Below are 23,359 nucleotides of genomic sequence, written 5' to 3' on the forward strand. Positions count from 1 at the left end.
CTCGGGAGATTTTGTTTCTATTTCCGTAGCCGTATGATTTGCGACTGCTAGACAGCCTGAATACATGTGTGGAATTCCTAACAAACAGGCAATCCCCACATGTATTCAGGCTGTCCAGCAGCCGCAAATCATGAAGCTGCGTCGACAAACACTAAATCTCTGAGCATGCCAAAATACTCTGAGATCACCCGAGCATGCTCGGGAAAACCTGAGCAACGAGTATGCTCGCTCATGACTAATAGACATGTTAATGTTATGAAAATGATGCTCATATTGATCATGCTACAGTGAGCATTCTGCAAAGCCTAAATGTGCTGCATGGGACTTGTCTCCCATCATGAACATATGGGGAATCATTAGACCGTAAATACAAAAAAGTGAGCTGCCAGCAGTGGATCTTGATGAAGTGCATTCAGCGTGGCAGAAGATTCCTCATACAACCTGTTAGGGCTGGCGGAATGCACCAAATAATAATAAGGTAGCAATAAGATGCATTCGCAGCCTGGGGTCCATTGTGCAGAGATGTTACCTGCTGCCCGGTAATGGCATACACTATATGGCGGTATAATAGAAGAACACAAGCGGGTTAACATCACCCGGTGTTTACAGAGGCGGACTCTGTTGCTTCATAGAACCACAGTACCGCAGAATATAAATGCCTGTTAAAGCTCACAGAGCTCGGCAAAGTGAGCGCTAGTGTACAGTCACAGAACTCTGCCCCAAAGACACAGGGTTAGAGTCCCTCTAAACCAGTGATGGCGAACCTTTCTTAAACCGACTGCCCAAACTGCAACCTAAAACACAATTATTTATGACGAAGTGCCAACACGTGCCAAGTGCCCCATCATGATCCCCTTCATGCAGAAATATGCCCCATCATGATCCCCTTCATGTAGAAATATGCCCCATCATGATCCCCTTCATGCAGAAATATGCCCCATCATGATCCCCTTCATGCAGAAATTGCCCATTCCACCACCTCCATCATTTCCTCCTCCCCATCACCCCCATCATTGGCCCTCTCTCCATCACCACCATCATTGGCCCTCTCCCCATCATTGGCCCTCTTCCCATCACTGGCCATTTCCCCATCACTCCCTTCATTGGCCCTCTCCCCATCATTGACAAACCCACACACACACACACAACCACAGCGGCCACAGACCACACTCACCTCCGCGCGCCGGCAGCTTCCCTCCTCACTTCCTCTCACACATCGAGAGCCGGGGCCGCGGCTGAATGACATCATCATTCAGCTGCGCGGCCACGCCGCTCAATGTGTGAGAGCCTGAGGGTATGTGCACACGCTGCGGATTCTGCTGCGGATTTTTCCGCGCGGATTTTCAGGTAATCCGCAGGTAAAATGACTTGCGTTTTACCTGCGTTTTTCCTGTGTTTTGACACCTGTACAATGCAGCAGGTGTCAAAACGCAGTGGAATCCGCAGATAGAATTGACATGCTGCGGATTTTAACCCGCAGCAAATCCGTACGGAAAAATCCGCAGCATGTGCACTGCATTTTTGAAAAAAGGTAGACTTGAATGGAAATGTAAACGCAGCAGAATCTGCTGCGGATCCGCAGGGCCAGATCCACTGCGGATCCGCAGCAGAATCCGCAGCGTGTGCACATACCCTGAGAGGCAGGAAGCTGCAGCTCCGGATCAGGGAGGCGAGGCTGCGTGCCAGCTGAGAGGGCTCTGCGTGCCCTCTCTGGCACGTGTGCCATAGGTTCGCCATCACTGCTCTAGACCCACTAAGCGCGCGGTGTCGCACCTGCGAACACCACTAATAGATGCTGGCTACCGTGAAGTGCAGACCAAGTGCACAGTGGCGTACAAGCAAAACCACTACTTGGCGCTAGTCCCTGACTCTGTCTCCTACCTGCACTATCAGCCTAGGTACTAACTGGCAAAGCTGATCAACACATGCATACTAAGGGTAGGGGTTTCATAATGAGTCATTAACCAGAGACATTCATACATGCATACAACACTCACTCCACATGGTCTATACTAGCGCACGGCCATGCGATCCTTTTATAACTGCAGCCTTCCAGGACGTTGCTGATGGCCCAATCCGAGCTGCTTGAGGACCTGAGCATGTGACCTCCGACCACCAATGAGCGGTCGTCTCATGGGCATGCTCAGATGGAGAAAAGCAGGACTTAGTCCCAGGGGCGTCTGCTCGCCGCTGACTAATTCTGCATGCTATAGCTGAACCTGAGGGGGGCAGCAGCAACCAAACGCATAGCATTAGCCTGAGCAACACGCTAGGACCGACGTGTCTGCTGAGCAGGAACGTCTGCGGCTGAAGAAGAATGGGAGAGGACATGGCTTAAGAATCCCCCTGTGCAGTGACGGGAACTCGATGCCTAACACAACCATTAATAATCTCATTTATAGCAGTCAATCTGTGTAAGCATGTGTATGTCTGTGTGCGGACCTCATGGTTGGTACTAAATACATTTTGATGGTTTACATATTTTGTTTTCATTTTTTCATCATTTGCATATCATTGACATGTCTATCCATCTTGTGATTTCCATATTTCCATGACTTTTTCTTACTTTAGGTGCGAATTCAATGTTGAGAAATGTATTTACAGGAGAGGTATAGCAGGAATTGCACCATGCAGAAATCCAAGGAATGATGCTCCAGAATTGTAATTTTAGTCTTCAGTATAGAGAATATATCTGAAGTGTGGATCGGCTTTGTTTAAGATTTACTCACCTGCAGAATTACGGCCACGTTGTGAGATTGGTGTAGTTGGTGAGCGGGTTGGCGATGTATCGGTCTCTGCCTCATCGCTCTGTGTCTGTTCAGTGTCTGAGTCTGCTCGACAAACTTCAGAGTCTGGATGAGAAAGTGACAGGAGCAATATGTTATCATTACAGATCAAACTAAGAGTCATGACATACTGTGCACAATAACAGTTGTACCTCCTAGTAAGACAAACAGCAAAAAAAAAAATTGTAACATATGTGCGAGTCTCGTGGATTCACCAGAGCCTCAAATCATGGTAGAACTTCAAATAGTGTGGCAGACATTTTCTAAGGGGGTTGTGGAACATAAGAAATGATAATGTTTTGACCATACGCACCTGACAGCTGCGGCCATTAATGTGGGATGATGTGCTGACCATACACACCTGACAGCTGCGGCCATTAATGTGGAATGATGTGCTGACCATACGCACCTGACAGCTGCGGCCAATAATGTGGAATGATGTGCTGACCATATGCACCTGACAGCTGCGGCCATTAATGTGGGATGATGTGCTGACCAATCGCACCTGACAGCTGCGGCCATTAATGTGGAATGATGTGCTGACCATACGCACCTGACACCTGTGGCCCTTAATGTAGGATGATGTGCTGACCATACGCACCTGACAGCTGCGGCCAATAATGTGGAATGATGTGCTGACCATACGCACCTGACACCTGTGGCCCTTAATGTAGGATGATGTGCTGACCATACGCACCTGACAGCTGCGGCCATTAATGTTGGATGATGTGCTGACCAATCGCACCTGACAGCTGCAGCCATTACTGTGGGAAGATGAGCTGACCATACGCACCTGAGCTGTGGCCATTAATGTGGGATGATGTGCTGACCATACGCACCTGACAGCTGCGGCCATTAATGTGGAATGATGTGCTGACCATACGCACCTGACAGCTGCGGCCATTAATGTGGGATGATGTGCTGACCAATCGCACCTGACAGCTGCAGCCATTACTGTGGGAAGATGTGCTGACCATATGCACCTGACAGCTGAGGTCATTAATGTGGGATGATGTGCTGATCATACGCACCTGACAGCTGTGGCCATTAATGTGGGATGATGTGCTGACCATACGCATCTGACAGCTGCAGCCATTACTGTGGGAAGATGTGCTGACCATATGCACCTGACAGCTGAGGTCATTAATCTGGGATGATGTGCTGACCATACGCACCTGACAGCTGCGGCTCTTAATGTGGGATGATGTGCTGACCATACGTATCTGACAGCTGTGGCCCTTAATGTGGGATGATGTGCTGACCATATGCACCTGACAGCTGTGGCCCTTAATGTGGGATGATGTGCTGACCATATGCACCTGACAGTTGCACCCATTAATGTGGGATGATGTGCTGATCATACGCACCTGACAGCTGTGGCCCTTAATGGAGGATGATGTGCTGACCATACGCACCTGACAGCTGCGGCCATTAATGTTGGATGATGTGCTGACCAATCGCACCTGACAGCTGCAGCCATTACTGTGGAAAGATGTGCTGACCATATGCACCTGACAGCTGCGGCCATTAATGTGGGATGATGTGCTGACCATATGCACCCGACAGCTGCGGCCATTAATGTGGGATGATGTGCTGACCATACGCACCTGACAGCTGCGACCATTAATGTGGGATGATGTGCTGACCATATGCACCTGACAGCTGCGGCCATTAATGTTGGATGATGTGCTGACCAATCGCACGTGACAGCTGCAGCCATTACTGTGGGAAGATGTGCTGACCATATGAACCTGACAGCTGCAGCCATTACTGTGGGAAGATGTGCTGACCATATGCACCTGACAGTTGCGCCCATTAATGTGGGATGATGTGCTGACCATACGCACCTGACAGCTGCGGCCATTAATGTGGGATGATGTGCTGACCATACGCACCTGACAGCTGCGGCCATTAATGTGGGATGATGTGCTGACCATACGCACCTGCTAGCTGCGGCCATTAATGTGGGATGATGTGCTGACCATATGCACCTGACAGCTGCGGCCATTAATGTTGGATGATGTGCTGACCATACGCACCTGACAGCTGCGGCCATTAATGTGGGATGATGTGCTGACCATATGCACCTGACAGCTGCAGCCATTACTGTGGGAAGATGTGCTGACCATATGCACCTGACAGCTGCGGCCATTAATGTGGGATGATGTGCTGACCATACGCACCTGACAGCTGCGGCCATTAATGTGGGATGATGTGCTGACCATACGCACCTGACAGCTGCGGCCATTAATGTGGGATGGTGTGCTGACCGTGCTCCCATCACCACTGCAGCCAGTGATCCACTGCCATTCTTACTGATACTATTGTGTGGTCCATGCTAAATTTTAATAGCTTTTTATTGCATTTTGTTACAACAGGCAGCAGGAGGCGCAAGTATAATATGGAAGGATTCAGCAGCAAATAAGACAGTACCACAAGGATGTCAGATTGCAGAGAATCAGTAAAAATCAATCACTTGCGCTACGAATACCTGAGGGTGTTTTGCCTGTCAGACCATATGAGGGTAATAGTTGTCAATAATTAGGTATTAATTCTATTTTTGAGTCTATTATGAATACCACTTACCGTAAGTAAACCTCAACAGGTTTCATTGAGAATGTATACTATGACATGGTTCTAATTATTGGTTTGCCTACACTTTGTTACGAATCTCTGATCCTTTTGAAGTCTCATAGTGACACTCACAATATTTAACATATTTAACCTATTTATTTTATAACACCTAGTAATCCGAATTCTCATTCTTTTCTTAGGAAGGTATTCGTAGCGCAAATTATTGATTTTTTATTGCATTTTGTTTGGAGAAAGTGTGGTGACTTATAAACGGCAATGCTGACATCTTAATTTTTTTTCTCCTGTTACAGCGTTTACCACACGGGGCAATCAACTTTGATAGATTGGACACAAAAATACCAAATATTCTTCTTTTTTTTGACACTTTTTTTCATTGGGAAAGGAGGTGTTTAAAAATGTAATTTTTTTTAACTTTTCTAATATTTTCTAAAACACTCTTTTTTTAAATTCATTTTTACTTTAGAGTTTAGTTCCCCCTAAAATCTTGAACTTGTGATTATTTGATCACGTATTCTATACACTGTAATAATCATTATTGTGCTATGTTGTCAAATTACTTCCTCAGAAAAAGCCGAGGCACCTGCTGAACTTCATAGGAGCACCAAGATGTTGGTAACGGGGGCCTTTAGAAGACCCCCAACTTCCAAGTTCACTCAGCTGGCAGATGATCGATGCGTGCTAGACAAACCAGCAATTTAAATGTCACTCTCAGATATTAAAATTGGTGTTTAAATGGTTAAACATTAGCGAATTTACCTAGCTCCGATCGCAACCGGCAACTTCCTTCCATGAATCCCGTTTCATAGACCCACACCCGACATGTGATGTACATGTATGTCAATCATAAAGATGGGGTTAAATGATACATTTTTGGCCACCAATGGAAGGACTTTAGGACCCAACTGTATACATATATGTATTAAACTCAATAATAAATCAGTATTCAGAAAGTTCCAGAGCTCCCCCTTGGGGTGGCTGAAGATAGCGACAATGTAACCAGAACTCTGGAGGTCTGAATAAAATAACTTATTTTTATCTATGAGACCCTACAATGGATGGGTCCTTTTTTCTATTTGGAGTAAGCAGAAGAGATTAGCATTCACCAACCTTTATTTTGGCGTGGTGCAACGGGCTCCTCATCTTTCTCAGCGGGTGGCTCCTCTCCTTCTCCCACTTTGCTTGGGAAACTTCCAGATACATAGAGTTTGTTGATGTCCAGGCTCGTCTTGCTGTATGGAGGAGGAGCAGGACAGGCACTTGAATATCCATTGGAAGAGCAGCTCAAGGCGGCCAGGTCCAATGCTTTTCCACCAGTAATTATGGGAATATTAAGCGACAATTTGCGTCTACGACTTGGGGATGATGACTTGGTGATGGAGAGGGGTGGTGGGGATGAGAACTTGCGTGTAGCTCTAGGAGACTTAGGCGGCTCGCCATACAGAAGTTTATTATTCTGATTACTTGCAAACAGTAGCTCTAAAGATCTAAAGATGTGAAAATGCAAACAAAATATGATATAAATAGTGATGCCCTAATCACAATGGAACATGCAAGAAAATGGAGGAAAATTCACAATGGTTTATCTAGAAATAATAAAAAAAAATGGTTAATACTGGGAAATTTAGTTGATTCTCGCAGTTCTCTAAAAAGTTTTCCTGCTTTCCTCCCAAAACAGCACTTCAACAGGTTGTTCAAAGTACTGCAGCTTGTGCACATTCACTTTAATGGAGCGGGCTGCAATATCAGACACAACCCATGGATAGGTGTGGAGTTGTTTTCAGTAAAAAGGTGCCCAACCTCTTTAAGGCGCATGTGCCTCAAAAATGTTAAACTTAACATTTGTTTATGAATGTTTTTGAGCTGTCAGCCTACACAGTATTTCATTATAGCAGCGGTTTGTGCTTCAGTGCTGTTTTCCTACTGTATCAAGATCCCTAACAGACTGATTGCTCGGACTGGATTAATTTATGATCTCGCCTCATATCTACAGTATATCCACAGGTATACAGAAACATAAAACACCTAAGCTATGACTCCTTCCCATAGTGCAGTTTGTGGATTTCTTCGAACTTGGTCTCACTTACAGGTACCCACCTGGCAGGGATGGCGCTGACCGGTTTCCTATAGATAGCTATAAGCTTGTCAAGGACAATATCTGCAGTAGTGAAGACCCGGTAAGAGTGCAGGAACGTGTTGAGGAAATCAATACTTAAAAAGCGCAGGTCCGTGAGACGCTCCAGTAAACGCTCAACACTTGCGTAGCGTATCTGAAGAACCTTGCATGAGTTCATGGTTTTACTGAATCGAATATCGATATCATCACAATACAGGCTGCTGTCTGACCTATGGGAACATGTTTTCAGAGTGTTACATTAGGAAAAAAAGTCTTAATTTATATGATAAAATATGCTAAAAAAAAATTAAAGAGACCAAAAATAAAATCTCTCTGAAATTTATATTAGGAAAATAAAAACATTCCTTTCTAAATCAGTGATTAAAGCAGTGGCCCTTAAAGGCAATCTGTCAACAGAATTTTGCTATCTCATCTGACAGCAGCATAATATAGGCAAAGAGACCCTGAATCGAACGATGTATCACTTAGTTTACTGCGTGCTGCAGTTCTGATACAATCAGAGTTCTTAGAAGTAACGTAGCAGAGCTCAGAGACCTAATCCCACCCACACCACAGTTTTCTGTGTACATTGTCTATGGACAGAAGTAGCTAATCAGAGTTGGGGGTGTGGTCAAACTATATCTCACATGCTTCCTGTAGTCAGAGCAGTGATAATGTACTGGTGATAAAACCTTCATTATAAGTAAACAACAGCATGCAGCCTGATAAGTAACACATCGCTGATTTGAGTGTTTTAACTCCTACCTCATGCTGTCCTCAGATTACATAGCAAAATCCTGCTGAAAGATTTCCTTTAAAACAAACAAATGAAACAAGCAGTTGGCTCTCCACTGTCACTATTTTGACCTCTGTGTGAAACTTCCTGCTTCTGAAAAACTGAGATAGGAGATACCACTTTGAGAGGGAAGGCTGCAAATAGAGGTAAATTACGTAACACCACATTACACCTGTATAGGAGCTACAGGAGAAATGTATGGCTGGCTGCAGATTCTGCCAGTGATCATTGCTGATTACGAGGTTCTGCAGACAGACCCACAGCATCAGTTTGGACAACCCCTTTAATGCACTGAAGTTGCATAAAAGGATTGTATCATCGTCTTTATTAAATTAGCAAACACCGCTCCTCTGCTTTTTCCTGAAGATTTTCAATTCAGAGGAGAAGCATGATCACATTGCTGGCCAGAACTTTGCGCCCCCTGATGCTGCAAGTGGCAGCTTTGCCTATGAACTATAAGTGGCTCGAAAACTGGCCAGATCCTGACAGCTTCAGGACAGCTCCTACAAGTTTTAAAGCATAGAGCATGCAAATCCATATTTCTTACCTACGAAATTGGCCACCTCTGATAGAATGCAGGCAGTGGCCGATAACCTAGGCAATGAGCAGTATACAAAAGAAATAAAAAATACTTCCTTTATTCGGAATGGAGATGATTTTAATAAGAAGTCATTTGCAAATTTGCTTGTTTTTAAAAGCACTTTGCAATTTTGCCAGTATATTAAGATGAGACAACCCCTTTAACATAAAACTAATAAATATATGTAATGTTACCTGCGTCATTTTTATTCTTACATAGGGCTCGCTCACATTAGCGTATAAAAAATAGCTCTGATGTTGCTCCTGAAAAGTTGGACGAGTGGACATATGGTTCAACTTATGTCATGCAAGTGTGCAATTTTTCTCATCTAGCATTGGTATGACATCCGTATAGGCAATCTGTGTGCAATTTTACTACTGTAATTCTCTATGTAATTTAAAAGCTAGTTTACAAACCTAATAAAGCAATATTGTATACAGATGTAGATAGAATATCTATATAGATCAGATAGACAATAGAAGGATATTAGATATACAGCTCTGGCAAAAGAGACCACCACATCAAAACCCTGTCATGGGCAACCCATTCTCCAGACCTGAACCCCATTAAAAACCTCTGGAATGTAATCAAGAGGAAGATGGATAGCCACAAGCCATGAAACAAAGAAGAGCTGCTTACATTTTTGCTCCAGAAGCAGTGTGAAAGACTGGTGGAAAGCATGCCAAGACGCATGAAAGCTGTGATTAACAATCATGGTTACTCCACAAAATATTGATTTCTGAACTCTTCCTGAGTTAAAACATTTGTATTGTTGTTTCTAAATGATTATGAACTTGTTTTCTTTGCATTAGTTAAGGTCTGAAAGCACTGGGTGTTTTTTTTTTTAAATTAGACCATTTCTCCTTTTCAAAAACCCCCCCAAAATTTATTGCTTGGAAATTCAGAAGTTTATAGACTAAAAGAACAATTTACATTTTACTAAAATATATACCTATAAAGAGAAAAATCAGACAAACTGAACATTTGGAAAGCAGCTGTGGGCTTATATCATCAGTGTGAGAAGATCCCTGGTTATTGGGCCCTTCCCAGCTTAAAAATACCAGCCTTCAGCCATATTACATTTTTGCCTGGCTCTTCTCGAATGAGCTGGTACAGTGGCCAAAGGGATAATGGTTGATGACAGCTGTAGTTTGTCTTAAATGTTGCCACAAAGCTCTGATGTAGTCCATATTCCTCGACTATGGCTCCGGCAACTGTGAATAGCAGTAATGTTTCAGCTATTCACAGGCACAGGATACTGATGACAATCCTTATCATTATTGCCGGGTCTCGCTGAGCGCAGACACCTGGTGGCTCTGATGAGCATTGTAGTTACTACCCAGCACCTGTGAGGGTCACGTTACTGCTATTCACAGTCGCCAGAGGAACAAGGTCTAGATCGGAGTTTCGTGGCAACATTTTTACAAATAAATTGATGAACAAGGGATAGTGTGGGGGGCCTTTATTCAAATAAAGTATTTTTTTCTGTATATGTTTTTATTTTTATTTACCAGGTTAGTAATGGAGGTGTCTGATAGACACCTATCCATTACTAACCCCAGGGCTCGTTGTCAGCTGTGATTTATGACAAATCACAGCTGTCACCAACTCCAACTACCATTACCCCGATTGCCACCGCACCAGGGCAGTTGGGAATTGCCGGCAAAACCCCAGAATTGGAGCATCTAATGTGATGCGACAATGTTAAGGTGGCTGTGGGCTGGCATTTTTAGGCTTGGAACTGGGAAGGGCCCACTAACCAGGGACTTTCCCAGCCTGATAATATCAGCTCACAGCTGTAAGCTTCACCTCTGCTGGTTATCAAAAATAGAGGGGACTCCACGTCATTTTTTAAATTATTCATTATGTTAAAACTAGGCTGAATACCCTTTAGTGCCACATGAAAGGCACTGGAGGGTGCAAGTTTAATAATATGTAGGGATCTTGTAAAATTATATATCTCCAGGATGTCTATCTATTCTACCTAAGTATTATCTACATAATATGGTTCGGGCTGTGAATTTAGTGTACTTGGCAGATGAACTGTCTGGTTTTCTTTAAGATGTGTGAGTAAAAATTGGGCGATATATGCATTGGTCCGTGTGCGATCCGATTTTTTTTCTCGTACCTATTCACTTACATTGGCAAGTCTTATCCAGACAATCTCAGCATGCTGCAATTTTTTTTCCTCAGTCCCGTTAGAGCTAAGCAAAAACTCACAAATGAGCGCTGACTCATTGTATAACATTGGTCAGAGTGCAGTGCTATGCGTTTCTCACCCTGCACTTCTCTGTATAATACGCCAGTGTGAGCGAGACCTTATAGTTACAAGCCTTACAGGAAATTAACTCAAAATAATTTTCTTTAAGTATAGGTTAGTATTTCTTCTATATTCACTCACTTGATCATCTGGGGTACAGAGACCTTGGAATTCTCCTCAAAGGCGTTCATCATCAGTCCATTACAGCGAATGTTATCCACACACTAGAGAGCAGACTCACGGTCAGATGTAGGCAGAGAGCGACTGACAGAGAACGGAACAACATGGAAGGGAATAATGGGGTACAGTCACAAAGACAAATGGAGACAACTCAACGCCAGTCTGTCACCAAATATACTCAGCGCTGGCGGTTTCTTTCACATAGTACCTACGAACAAGGCATAGGATTTTTTATCTCTATACTATCAAACCAGAAAAGTTTGGAAAAAACATTTTGAAATACACAATTACGTAATTCATAGTTAACAGAGGCATATTTACTGTTAAGGACCCTCCACAATCAGCTACAAAAAGAGTTTGTCCTTCTGGAGGATCAACCAGTGATGCAATGCATCATTTCCCCTGCGGAGGTGCTGCAGGAACAATGAACACTTGCAACAGTGCAGCTGGGATCAGCTACATGTTACACCCAAGAGAAGAAGCAGTACAAAATATAACAAAAAGAGATTGCCCCTCTATTTTTGCACTTTCTGATGGCCATGTAATTGACTTGGAGTTTATAAAAGACACATGCTTTTAGAAAGTGCAGGAGGCACTAAACAAAAAAAATCAGAACCCTTGAAAGCAATACCTTTAGGGCCTGATTTATCACTTTTTTTAGTTACTTTTCTTTTTTTTGTATCGTGGTATTGACTTTTTTGTGCTACATTCTTCAAAATGGGGCGCAGGGTTCATGAATTTTGGGCAAAATAAAAAAAATGCTCTTTATTTTTGCCTTTAACCTTTTTTGCCACATTTTAAGGGCAACGAATCACTTAAAATCACTCCAGAGTAAACTAGAGTGCATTTGGAAAAGATTTTCAACTTTTTAAAACGTTGCACTTGCTGTATCAGCTGAAATTCCAAATCTCAACCAAAATGGCAAAAGTAAAAAAAACAACAGCAATAGGCAAATAACTATAAAATAGACTTTAAATAAGGCACAGTTTAAAAGAAGAATAATCCGTAAATTAATTACAGGCAAAAAAAAGACACCAAAATCATAGAAAAAAAGGAGTACATGCGATAAAGAATTGGGCCCATGGCCCTAAAACGTTAAAACTTGACTACGTTTGGCCATACACATTAGATAACTTGGTGAAACGTTCTTCCTGCTGACAGCTCTCTCGCCCAACCTTCATATACACATACAATGAACTTGGCTTATCAGTAGGAACAGGCAGCTAAAATCCAACTGTGCAATCCTCACCCCCACTTACTGTATATCTGACAACTAAGCTGAGGTGGGGGCTCTGCCTATACACTTCTTATGTGTATGGGAAGCTGAAGATTGGGAAGATTTATGTGTATTGTGTAATGTCAAATATCACCTCCATAACCATTCAGATACTGGTAGAGAGAAGAAGAAACACAGAGCCAGGGCCCACAAGCCTGGATAAATCGACTAATAGCAATGGGAAGAATAAATGGAAGTGGTGATGATACCATGAAGATATAAAGACATCATGTCACTTATGGTGGCTAGGAGATGACACAGTGATGACAGTGGTGACCTGGCTGATGTCACTGGTCCATGCTGCTTTCTCCTGCCTGGAAGATGCCAGTAGAATGACAACAAATGGTGCAGAATCTTTGGGTTCCACTGAGATCTTAAAGTCCAAGTGATCCCCATCCTGTGAGGGAGGTCTGTCTGCAATAGGAGACAGTGGACAAAATGGTAAGTATGCATGGGGCCTGCATGCAATGCCATAGAGCACAGTAAAAAGATGATTTAGGGGACGGAATCTTTTTGGTTTAATGCTAAGTAAATTAGGTGTCATGGGGGTGAATTAGAAAAAATAAAGGTTAACTGGCGATGGAGCTTCTGTACTAACTGTCATCGTCATCCTGGTCTTCCAGTAAGGTGCAGTCCATCAGAGATATCACCCCATTCTAGGAGAGACGCAGAGAATAGTGATCAAAGACATTTCTGGGATTCAGAGACATTCGGTAAATATGTTCTCTACGTGACAACCAGACACAACACAGATACACTGGGATCCCAACCAGCAACTCCAGCACTGACCAACCAAACACAACCGGACATCATAGTGACAGAAATCACACAGGCATTGTGCCACAGAGCTGTGCCAGCTGGCGAGACGCTGACATAACAACTGTAAAGCTTTTAATCTTTTCACTAAAGTAGTGGTGGCATCAGCAAAGTGATTGTTAGGATGTGAAAAGAGCCGTGGGACTGGATGTTCTATGAGCGGAGAGCCCAGCACTGACCCGGGGACATGGTAATATGAGCAGTGCTTAGTGCAGTCAAAACACGTCCATCATCACCTCTGACGCTTCTGTCTGAACACATTAATGTAGTCATTGGGTCACTGTGCAATCAGTGGGGCACCATGAAATCATTGGGACACCATACAATTATTGGGAGACAAAGCAATCTCTGGGACACCATGCCATTTCACTTCAACACCATGCAGGTACAGAAGCGTCAAGCAATTCCATAGATTCTTGGAAATTCACGCAGTCACTAAGCAATCACTAACATTCCTTGTATTCACTGGGACACAATGCAATCTCTGGTGCACTGAACAATCATAAATATATCATATAATCACCAGAACACCAAGCAATCACTAATTCCATACAACATCTGATAAAAACATGCAATTCAAGGCAACAAGCAATCAATAATATACTATACTATCACTGGGGCACTCCTGAATCACTGGGGCATTGATCAATCCCTGGTGCATTGTGCAATAACCGTAACACTGTGCAATCACCGGGACAGTCTGCAATGACTGCAATCGTCGGGACACTCTGCAATGAATGCAATACTGCATTCATTGGGACACTGCACAGTCACCAAGATACTGCAATCACTGGGAGACACTGCAAAACCACTGCGATACTGCAATCACCGAAACACTGTGCAATCACTGGGAGACACTGTGCAATCACTGGGACACTACGCAATCACCAAAACACTGTGCAATCACCGGAAGATACTGTGCAATCACCGGGACACTACGCAATCACCAAAACACACTGCAATCACCAGAAGATACTGTGCAATCACCAAAACACACTGCAATCACCAGAAGATACTGTGCAATCACCGGGACACTACGCAATCACCAAAACACTGTGCAATCACCAAAACACTGTGCAATCACCAGGAGACGCTGTGCAGTCACCGGGATACTGTACAATCACCAAAACACTGTGCAATCTGCAATCACCGGGAGACACTGCGCAGTCACCGGGAGACACTGCGCAGTCACCGGGAGACACTGCGCAATCACTAAAACATTGTGCAATCACTGAGACTCTATGCAGTCAATGAAACACCATTCATTTCCCGGGGCCCCAAGCAATCCAGCACATGGTAAATCAAGCAAATGTTTCTCTTTTCTATGTGCTGTGGTATCTTGTTCTAATTGTAAAGTGTTGTTGAAAGGTGGAATCTATGTTTTAAGCAAACGAAAACCACGTAACTTATAATGGCAAAAGCCAAACATGAGGGGGATAGCTGTGTTGTGTGCTTACCTTCGTGAGGTGCAGCTTCCCCCCCGAGCTCCGTGTACATATTAGAAGATGTTTGGAGAACAGGAAGCACTGGCGCTCTCCTTCTTTCCGCAGAGATAAGGATCCAAGCCGCCCTCGTGTCATCCTACTTTTCTCTGACATTGGCACTTGTATCAGGCAACCTACAAAGTTGTAAGACATCCTATTATTTCCCAGTGCCATCTTAAACACTTCATACAATGTATGTTATAAAATATAACTACAACTATTTAAAGGGTTTTTATGCTTAGACCAATGATGGCCTCCTAGTGCCCTACAGAAGCCCAGCTTGTGCCCCCAGTATCATGTCCTGCTCTGCAGAGTACTTTAGATGAGACACTAAGACAATCAACAGGTGGCGTACCACACAGTAAAGCTAACGTAAAGATTCTATGCAAAATAGTGATACGTAGTGTCTTAAGGGGTCGCTGCCCTGTTCTGCCATCAAATTTCAGTATGTAAACTCTATACATTATTCAATACATAGTTAGACCTGATAAAGATACCATATTTAGATTGCGAATTCATCTCAAAGTGGTAGACATGAAAGTTTACGTCAATCTCCTAATTGACAGCTGAGAGCTCCTCAGTGTCCCTCCTCCCTGCTGCTGCTCAGAACTCATACTGCTTGGTACAAGCTACAGCTGTCAATCCGGCTGGGTGAGGGGCGGAGACTATATAATATACTTGAACTCATGATCTGTCTCATTCTGCTGCTGGACTCAAAATAATACTAATTTTAATATCAGGACTACACAGCCGTTCTGACTTGAATTTTTAAAGTGAATACACCATCCTCATCAGGTCTAAAAGATGCATATAATAATGTATAGTTTGTATTGGGAAGCCAGGTGAAAGATTTGCTTTAAAGGGTTATTTCCAAAATCTCATTATTTTCATTGAAGCACAGTAAATGCATGCTTATTGTGAATATACAGAGCAAGCCCAATATAACATTTCTCTCTTGTGCCTCTTTTTCACCTCTGTCTGTCCCTCTGTGCATCCAGCTTCACATAGCTGAATGGGTGGTCCTATTCTTACACTGCTAAAACTACAATTCCCAGCAGCACCTCCTTCTCCTCAGTGCTGCAGACTCCTCCCTCACCCTCCTGAATGCCAATGACTAGCCTCATCACTAAGTTATCACCAAACTAATCTAAGTGTGAAATTCAACTCAAGCTCATGTGCACTATCCTGCCTATCAGATTTTATTGTCTGCCATCTACATCAATATAACTGCAATGCGGTTTTACATAATTATTAGTTTTTCAATACAGCTCAACTCTCCTCCGCATTTCAGACTGTAATAACTAGGCAGTACAGAGTTGAGCTGTGTTTTTTGCCTGCTGCTGACAGATCAGCGATGTGAATCTGCAAATGCTGTCGTGTTGATGCATACGGCAACAGATAATCCTCTGCCACAAGCATCAACAGAGCAGCATTTAGGCTGTGTTCAGACAGAGGGGTTTTTTTACGGTTTTTCCCGCGGATTTGCCAAAAAATCCGCGGGAAAACCGCGAAAAAGAAGCTTCCCATTCATTTCTATGCATTTTGCACTTTTTGTGCACATTGATGCGTTTTTTACCGCGAAAAAAAAGCATTGCGGTAAAAAACGCAGCATGCTCATTAATTTCACGTTTTTTTTCCGCGTTTCTGATTAGTTCAATGTGTTTGGAAAACGCGCGGAAAAAAACGCACGAAAAACGCGCAAAAATCGCGGCAAAAACGCGCAGAAAAAACGTGCGGTTTCTGGGAAGGGAGTCCTGTTTTCAAGCAGAAATTTTCTGCTACGTGTGCACTTAGCCTTAGGCTGAGTTCACACGTGGCGTTTTTTTCGCGTTTCCGCGGCGGTTTTAACCGCGCGATTTTTCCGCGAAAACGCGAAAAATAAGCATCCCATGCATTCCTATGGGATTCCGCAATGCTGTGCTAATGCTGCGGTTTTTACCGCAGCGGCATCGCTTCGCGGTAAAAACCGCAGCATGCTCATTATTTTGCGGAATCGCGGCGATCCCGCACCCATAGGAATGCATTGTTCCGCTTACTTCCCGCATGTGGCTGTGCACACCATGCGGAAAGTAAGCAGAACAATTGCGGATGGTACCCACGGTCCGGAGGAGAGGAGACTGTCCTCCGGGCTTTGGGTACCATATCCCTGTAAAAAAAAGAATTATAAAATAAAAAATATTGTTATTCTCACCCTCCGACGTCCTGCGCAGCATTCTCGCTTCTCTCCACGCTCCGGTCCCAGTAATCCTTTGCGAAAATGCCCGCGATGGCGTCCGATCTCGCGGGATCACGAAGTCTCGCGGTCATTCGCGCGACGTCATCGCGAATTACCGCGAGACGTCGCGATCCCGCGAGAACGGACGTCATCGCGGGCATTTTCGCAAAGGATTACTGGGAACGGATGCGCGGGACGTCGGAAGGTAAGAATAACAGTATTTTTTTTTTTTTTTACATTCTATAATAATAATAATAATAAATTTTATTTTTATAGCGCCGACATATTCCGCAGCACTTTACATTTCAGAGGGGATTTGTACAGACAATAGACATTACAGCATAACAATAATCACATACAGTAGATTATAGCAAATACCAAGAGGAAAGAGGGCCCTGCTCGCAAGCTTACAGTCTATGAGGAAAGAGGTAGACACGAAAGGTGGGTGGTAACAGTCGCCCTGATTGTATGGACCAGCCATAATGTTAGGTGTGTGACAGTACGGACACAGAGGGCTAATGGATGCATAAAGCATGTGGGAGAATGATGCGGGGAACCTGGTTATGGTAAAACTTTTGGCTCTGCCACACAGGGATAGATTAGGTTAATGTGTTGAGGCGATAGGCCAGTCTGAATAAATGCGTTTTCAGGACATGCTTAAAATTGTGGGGATTGGGGACTAATCGTATTGACCTGGGAAGTGCATTCCAAAGAATTGGCGCGGCACGTGTAAAGTCTTGGAGACGGGAGTGGGAGGTTCTGACTATTGAGGATGCTAACCTCAGGTCATCAGCAGAACGGAGGGCGCGGGTAGGGTGGTATACTGAAACAAGGGAGGAGATGTAGGGTGGTGCTGAGCCATGGAGGGCTTTGTGAGTGAGGGTAATAAGTTTATACTGAATTCTGGAGTGGATGGGTAGCCAGTGTAATGACTGGCACAAGGTAGAGGCATCGGTGTAACGATTGGTGAGGAATATGATCCTGGCTGCAGCATTCAAGACAGATTGGAGAGGGGAGAGTTTGGTAAGAGGGAGACCGATTAGAAGAGAGTTACAATAGTCGAGACGAGAATGAATAAGAGAAACAGTAAGAGTTTTTATCTTTTTATTCTATCTTTTACTATTGATGCTGCATAGGCGGCCTCAGTAGTAAAAAGTTGGTCACACTTGTTAAACACTATGTCAATCAGTTCTCCAAGCGATGCTACAGATCGCTTGGAGAACGCTAGCATTTTGCAAGCTAAATACGCTTGCAAAATGCTAGTTTTTCCGAGGGGAAAATCGCGGGAATTTAAAATGCGATTTTCCCGCGGACTGGAATTCCGGAATTCTCGCGGTAATTTCCGCGAGAGTTCCGGTACGTGTGCACTTAGCCTTACAGTTTCATATCATTGGTCTGTCAGCAGCAGGCAACAAACACAGCTCAAACCTGCACTGCCTTAGAGGGGTGCAAAATAACTGAGCTTGAGAAAAAAAAATAGCTAACATTGATGGAAGACCACTCAGCATCTATACTGACGTAGATGGCAGAAGATAAAATAGGTTAAGGTGGGTACTGTATAGAAGCAGAGGCAAAGGGGCAGAATGCAGTCTATGTCAGTGCTGGAGGCAGAGCAGAGCTATGCCAGCTGCGAGACATGGCAGGGCACGTGATAAATAGGAGCACAGGAGAAACCAGATGGTTCCAATGGCAGAAGGAGAGTAAATACTGCTTGGAGGGGCACCTTTGGAGGTAATAGGTTCAAAATCTGGCAGATTTAAAAATGAGTTATATTGGCAGAAATGAATAATTATACAAAGGGTACATATGTAGGCTTACAGTGTATATTCATATTATCTACTTTATTAATAAAAGTGGATAGGTAGCCGAGGTCTGGCTGCCTGAATAGCCCCAATGGTCATCAGACCTTACCCAGATGAACTTTTTCTTTTAGTGAGTTATTAAAGATTAGGTATATACGAGAAAACCGTGCACAGTTGATAACATGATTATACTTCAACTATTATTTAAACTGTATAACTCATTCTGCCCAACCTGTATATGTGTGCCTCAATATAAGAACATATTGTGATTTTGGGAATAACCCTTTAAGCATGGGGATGTGTCGCTTTTATTGGTTCATATGGCTGTAGCATGTAATTTATGTAATGCACAACTTTCTACCATGTCACAGGTGGCATCCCTATATCTTCAATGCCCACCTCTGGCTTGGACAACCCTTTTTCCCATTACTGCATAAGGCACTAGTACCTTAAATATCTTGGATCTCCATTTGTAAGAAGTGACGATGTCTTTTCACATCAATAACTGAACCTATGGACACAGTCATTCATTACCTCTGACGTTCAGACTGGCTCTAGGGTACCGGTACCAACTTTACTTCGAACTAAGATCTTACTATGAAAAAAGATTACCTTACCTGGTCATAGAAATATCCTATTTCACGTCGCTGAGCCGTGACATCTCACAGAAGCAAAAACCCAATAATCGACATAGTAGTAACTCGCGGGGCACGGCCAGTGACCCATGTATCATACCTTGACGTACAAAGGTCTGACTGGTGTCCAGCAATATTTCACAGCCCTCAACAATCATCCTCTCAATGGCCAAATTCTTGCGGATATTTTCCGTTTCACTGACTTCATCGTGCATTATCCTGGAGAAGAGACGCATACGTATCTGTACCGGGCGGTTGCTTTGATTTTATATGTATGACACATGTCTACATAGCGGAATTATAGTATTAGGAGACGGACCGCACCTTGACAGCTCTTCTAGTTTGGACTTGGCGTACTCCAGACTGTTTCGCTCCACATGCTCATGTGGTGTATGAGCCAGCAATTCATGTAATGTGAGGATGTAACGAGGGATCTGCAGAGAAGAAAATATAATTAGACAATTAATGCATTTCTATTTAATCTACGTCTTTAAGCTTTCCACCAATTAAAGGGAAACTTTGACTTAAATAAGCTTCATCTACTGCTATGAAATGCTGGTGACACGTCCATATTGGGCATAGTTGTACATGTAAATATAATTAAGACCTATTATTATCCCAATAATGAATGATTAGGCTATCAGTAGGCAACGAGGAACTGTTAAATTATACTTTATTATATAGAGAGACAGAAAAAAAAAACGATTTCAGACATTAAAATTTTACATTGGAAATTGTAAAATAGTGGAGATGGAATAGATGTCATTTTGTTATCTGGCCACCAGAAGTCAGTCTCATAGCAGTTTTCTGTTATCTCAATGCATCTCCAATAATTAGCAGATACACAAAGTGCAGCAAATCCATAAAAATATTATTTCTGGAAACGGTGAAACATGGCTGCTATCAGATCATTGATTCTAGGGTGTGCAAAAAAAAATGCAATTATTAATAGCATGCTTTGGTGGAATTATATATAAGTTGTTGTGAAGCAGCCACATAATATCTACTGGACCTATGAGATCAATCACTGACATGGAAACTCACATTCAGCCCATACTCTTGGTGTATACCCAACAGTCCGGAGACACTAAATTGTACCCGCCGGCCCCCGCCTCACATTAGGCTCCTGTTAGAGAAACTTCACGCGTACCAATTGCGGTGCCAGACAAAGTGCAGGAGATGTAAAATTCATATCCAATGATGAGGTTTTGCAGATAGGCTTTTGAAACTTTGCAGTGCCAAGAAATCAGTGAGTAGCAAACAAATCCGAGGGTTTACTGCACAACCTATAGAAGGATTAGGCACCTTTTGCAACCAGAGCCATTGAGGCCAGACCTGCCTCTTGTGCCTAACAGGTCACTCCCCTGACCCACAGCTCTCACTAGTGAAATCGGTGCCTAGGGTGCATGCACACATCGACTGACTGGGTCTAGCAAAGTCATGCGGACAGAACTGCGCATGTACCGAACTAGTCAGCGACAGCGCTTGTGAGAGAGATCTAAGTGAGGCAAAGCAAATCACTGAAACCAGAGTGAAGAAGAGAACTTGGCACTCAGTCAGCAAAAGTAGAATTAGTTATTAGAAAGCACTCCAAAAATATGCAAGAGGTTTCCATCAGAACCTCTGACCTTCCTCAGATCCACATGGATCGCACTGGAGATGGAGGAGAACGTGAGTAGCACTGTGGAAAAGTGGTCAGAAAGTACAATCCGCATATCTCCAGTGCAACCCGCCCACCTCCAGTGCAACCCGCCCACCTCCAGTGCAATCCGCCCATCCCCAGTGAAATCTGCCCATCTACAGTGCAATCCGGCCATCTCCAGTGCAACCCGCACATCTCCAGTGCAACCCGCACATCTCCAGTGCAATCCGCCCATCCACCGTGCAATCCGCCCATCCACCGTGCAATCCGCCCATCCACCGTGCAATCCGCCCATCCACCGTGTAATCCGCCCATCCACCGTGTAATCCGCCCATCCACCGTGCAATCCGCCCATCCACCGTGCAATCCGCCCATCCACCGTGTAATCCGCCCATCCACCGTGTAATCCGCCCATCCACCGTGCAATCCGCCCATCCACCGTGCAATCCGCCCATCCACCGTGTAATCCGCCCATCCACAGTGTAATCCGCCCATCCACCGTGCAATCCGCCCATCCACAGTGCAATCCGCCCATCCACAGTGCAATCCGCCCATCCACAGTGCAATCCGCTCATTCACCGTGTAATCCGCCCATCCACCGTGCAATCCGCCCATCCACCGTGCAATCCGCCCATCCACCGTGCAATCCGCCCATCCACCGTGCAATCCGCCCATCCACCGCGCAATCCGTCCATCCACCGTGCAATCCGCCCATCCACCGTGCAATCCGCCCCATCTCCAGTGCAATCCGCTCCATCTCTAGTGTAATCCTCCCATCTCCAGTGCAATCCATTTATTTCCAGTGCAATCAGCCCCTTTCCTGTGCAATCTGTTCTTCTCCAGTGCAATCCGTGTATCAGAGGAAGGTCAATGGTTCTGATGGAACCGTCGTGCATATTTTTGGATTGCTTCCTAATAACTCTAATTATACTTTTGTAGATTGAGTGCCAAGCTCTCTTCTTCCTCTTGTACAGGTCAGAACCCGCATTGTTCATGGCTCATCTTCTGGAGTGCCTTGCTCTACACCTATGGACTACTGATACAAGACTGACCTGTCAGACACAGGAGGTGAAGAATAGTGAGAGAGGGCTGGAGAGCTGCAAGTGCATGGTCCCACAGGTGTCACTCATTTGCATACGATTTCAGCCATGGATTTCTCAGAACCAGGTATGGATTTAATCGGCATGAATGAAATGTTTGGTTATTTTTGATTGGTGTCTGGCTTTAGAGACAATCAACATTGTCACATCATTGTCAGGAGAGACATTTTGGGAATAGATGTAGGAAATGTCATAAATGTCAGATTGATGTGGACACTGTCCAAACCTCTGGGTCCCGCATCTATTGTACATTTATGATGTATCCTATAGATATACCTCATTGTCTCCTTCACACGGGCATTTGTGTCTTGCAGTTGGTCCCATTGAATATGCCAGAGGTAAGTGAATGCCCTTTTAAGTACTATTCAAAATGAATGGAACATGCTGCAGCACCAAGAACGGGTGGGTACCTGTATGGACATGAAGCTGTATGGGTGGAAACAATTAAGGAGGTGAGTGCTCTGCCCTCTTCATTGTGATCACTGGATCTCCACTTTCCTATCCATAGAATAACCATTTAATGTTTAAGTTGCAGAGCATGCCCTATCATTTCTAATTAAAGGGACGCGGTTATCAGGTTTTTGCTGTTCTGTCTGATCACAGCAGAACGTGCAGGCAGAAACCGAGATTTTAATGCTGGGTCACTTACCGGGCCTCTTCCTGTAATTTTGATAAAATGTTGTTTTATATTCTGCAGCTCTGCTAGTCCTCTCATTGATGAGTTCCTACTATGTGGTCATAGTCATGCGCTCCAGATATCCCTCACCCCCACCATTCATTTTTGGCTTTTTGGTTATGCAAACAGTGGGCAAACAACTATCATTCAATGGTGTAGACAGAGTTATAGAGGAGTCCACGATTATCGAGGATGACAGAGCAGGAGCTCATCATTGAAAGGAGCACAGCTGCAGCAGGTAAATTAGTGTTTCATCAAAACTACAGCAAGAAGCCCAATAAATGACCCAGCGCTGATATCAAGGTTTCTGCTCCATTTTACAGTGCCTGAAATTGGGAAGTACAGACTTGGTGACAGATTCTCTAAAACAAAATTGTGTAACAATTATTTTTTACTGTTAGAG

General features: G+C 44.0%; 1 protein-coding gene across 2 annotated transcripts in view; it reads right to left on the reverse strand.

Annotated features, from left to right (window-relative positions):
• Nucleotides 1-23,359, reverse strand: part of RASGRF1 (Ras protein specific guanine nucleotide releasing factor 1) — a 127,017-nt gene that overhangs the window by 49,642 nt on the left and 54,016 nt on the right. Inside the window, exons 8-16 of one of the 2 annotated variants that reach the window (XM_073569009.1) lie at nt 19,863-19,972; nt 19,639-19,757; nt 14,860-15,020; nt 13,185-13,242; nt 12,864-13,000; nt 11,272-11,354; nt 7,476-7,724; nt 6,489-6,610; nt 2,730-2,852 (exon numbers count right to left, since the gene is read on the reverse strand). In XM_073569009.1, coding sequence (XP_073425110.1) covers nt 2,730-2,852; nt 6,489-6,610; nt 7,476-7,724; nt 11,272-11,354; nt 12,864-13,000; nt 13,185-13,242; nt 14,860-15,020; nt 19,639-19,757; nt 19,863-19,972 — 1,162 coding nt within the window. Of the gene's footprint in view, nt 1-2,729; nt 2,853-6,488; nt 6,866-7,475; nt 7,725-11,271; nt 11,355-12,863; nt 13,001-13,184; nt 13,243-14,859; nt 15,021-19,638; nt 19,758-19,862; nt 19,973-23,359 lie in introns of both variants that reach the window. The other variant, XM_073569008.1, reaches the window with a different exon arrangement.

This window comes from Dendrobates tinctorius, unplaced genomic scaffold (genome assembly GCF_039654945.1).
Source record: "Dendrobates tinctorius isolate UK_male_01 unplaced genomic scaffold, ASM3965494v1 ptg000022l, whole genome shotgun sequence".
Lineage (NCBI taxonomy): Eukaryota > Metazoa > Chordata > Amphibia > Anura > Dendrobatidae > Dendrobates > Dendrobates tinctorius.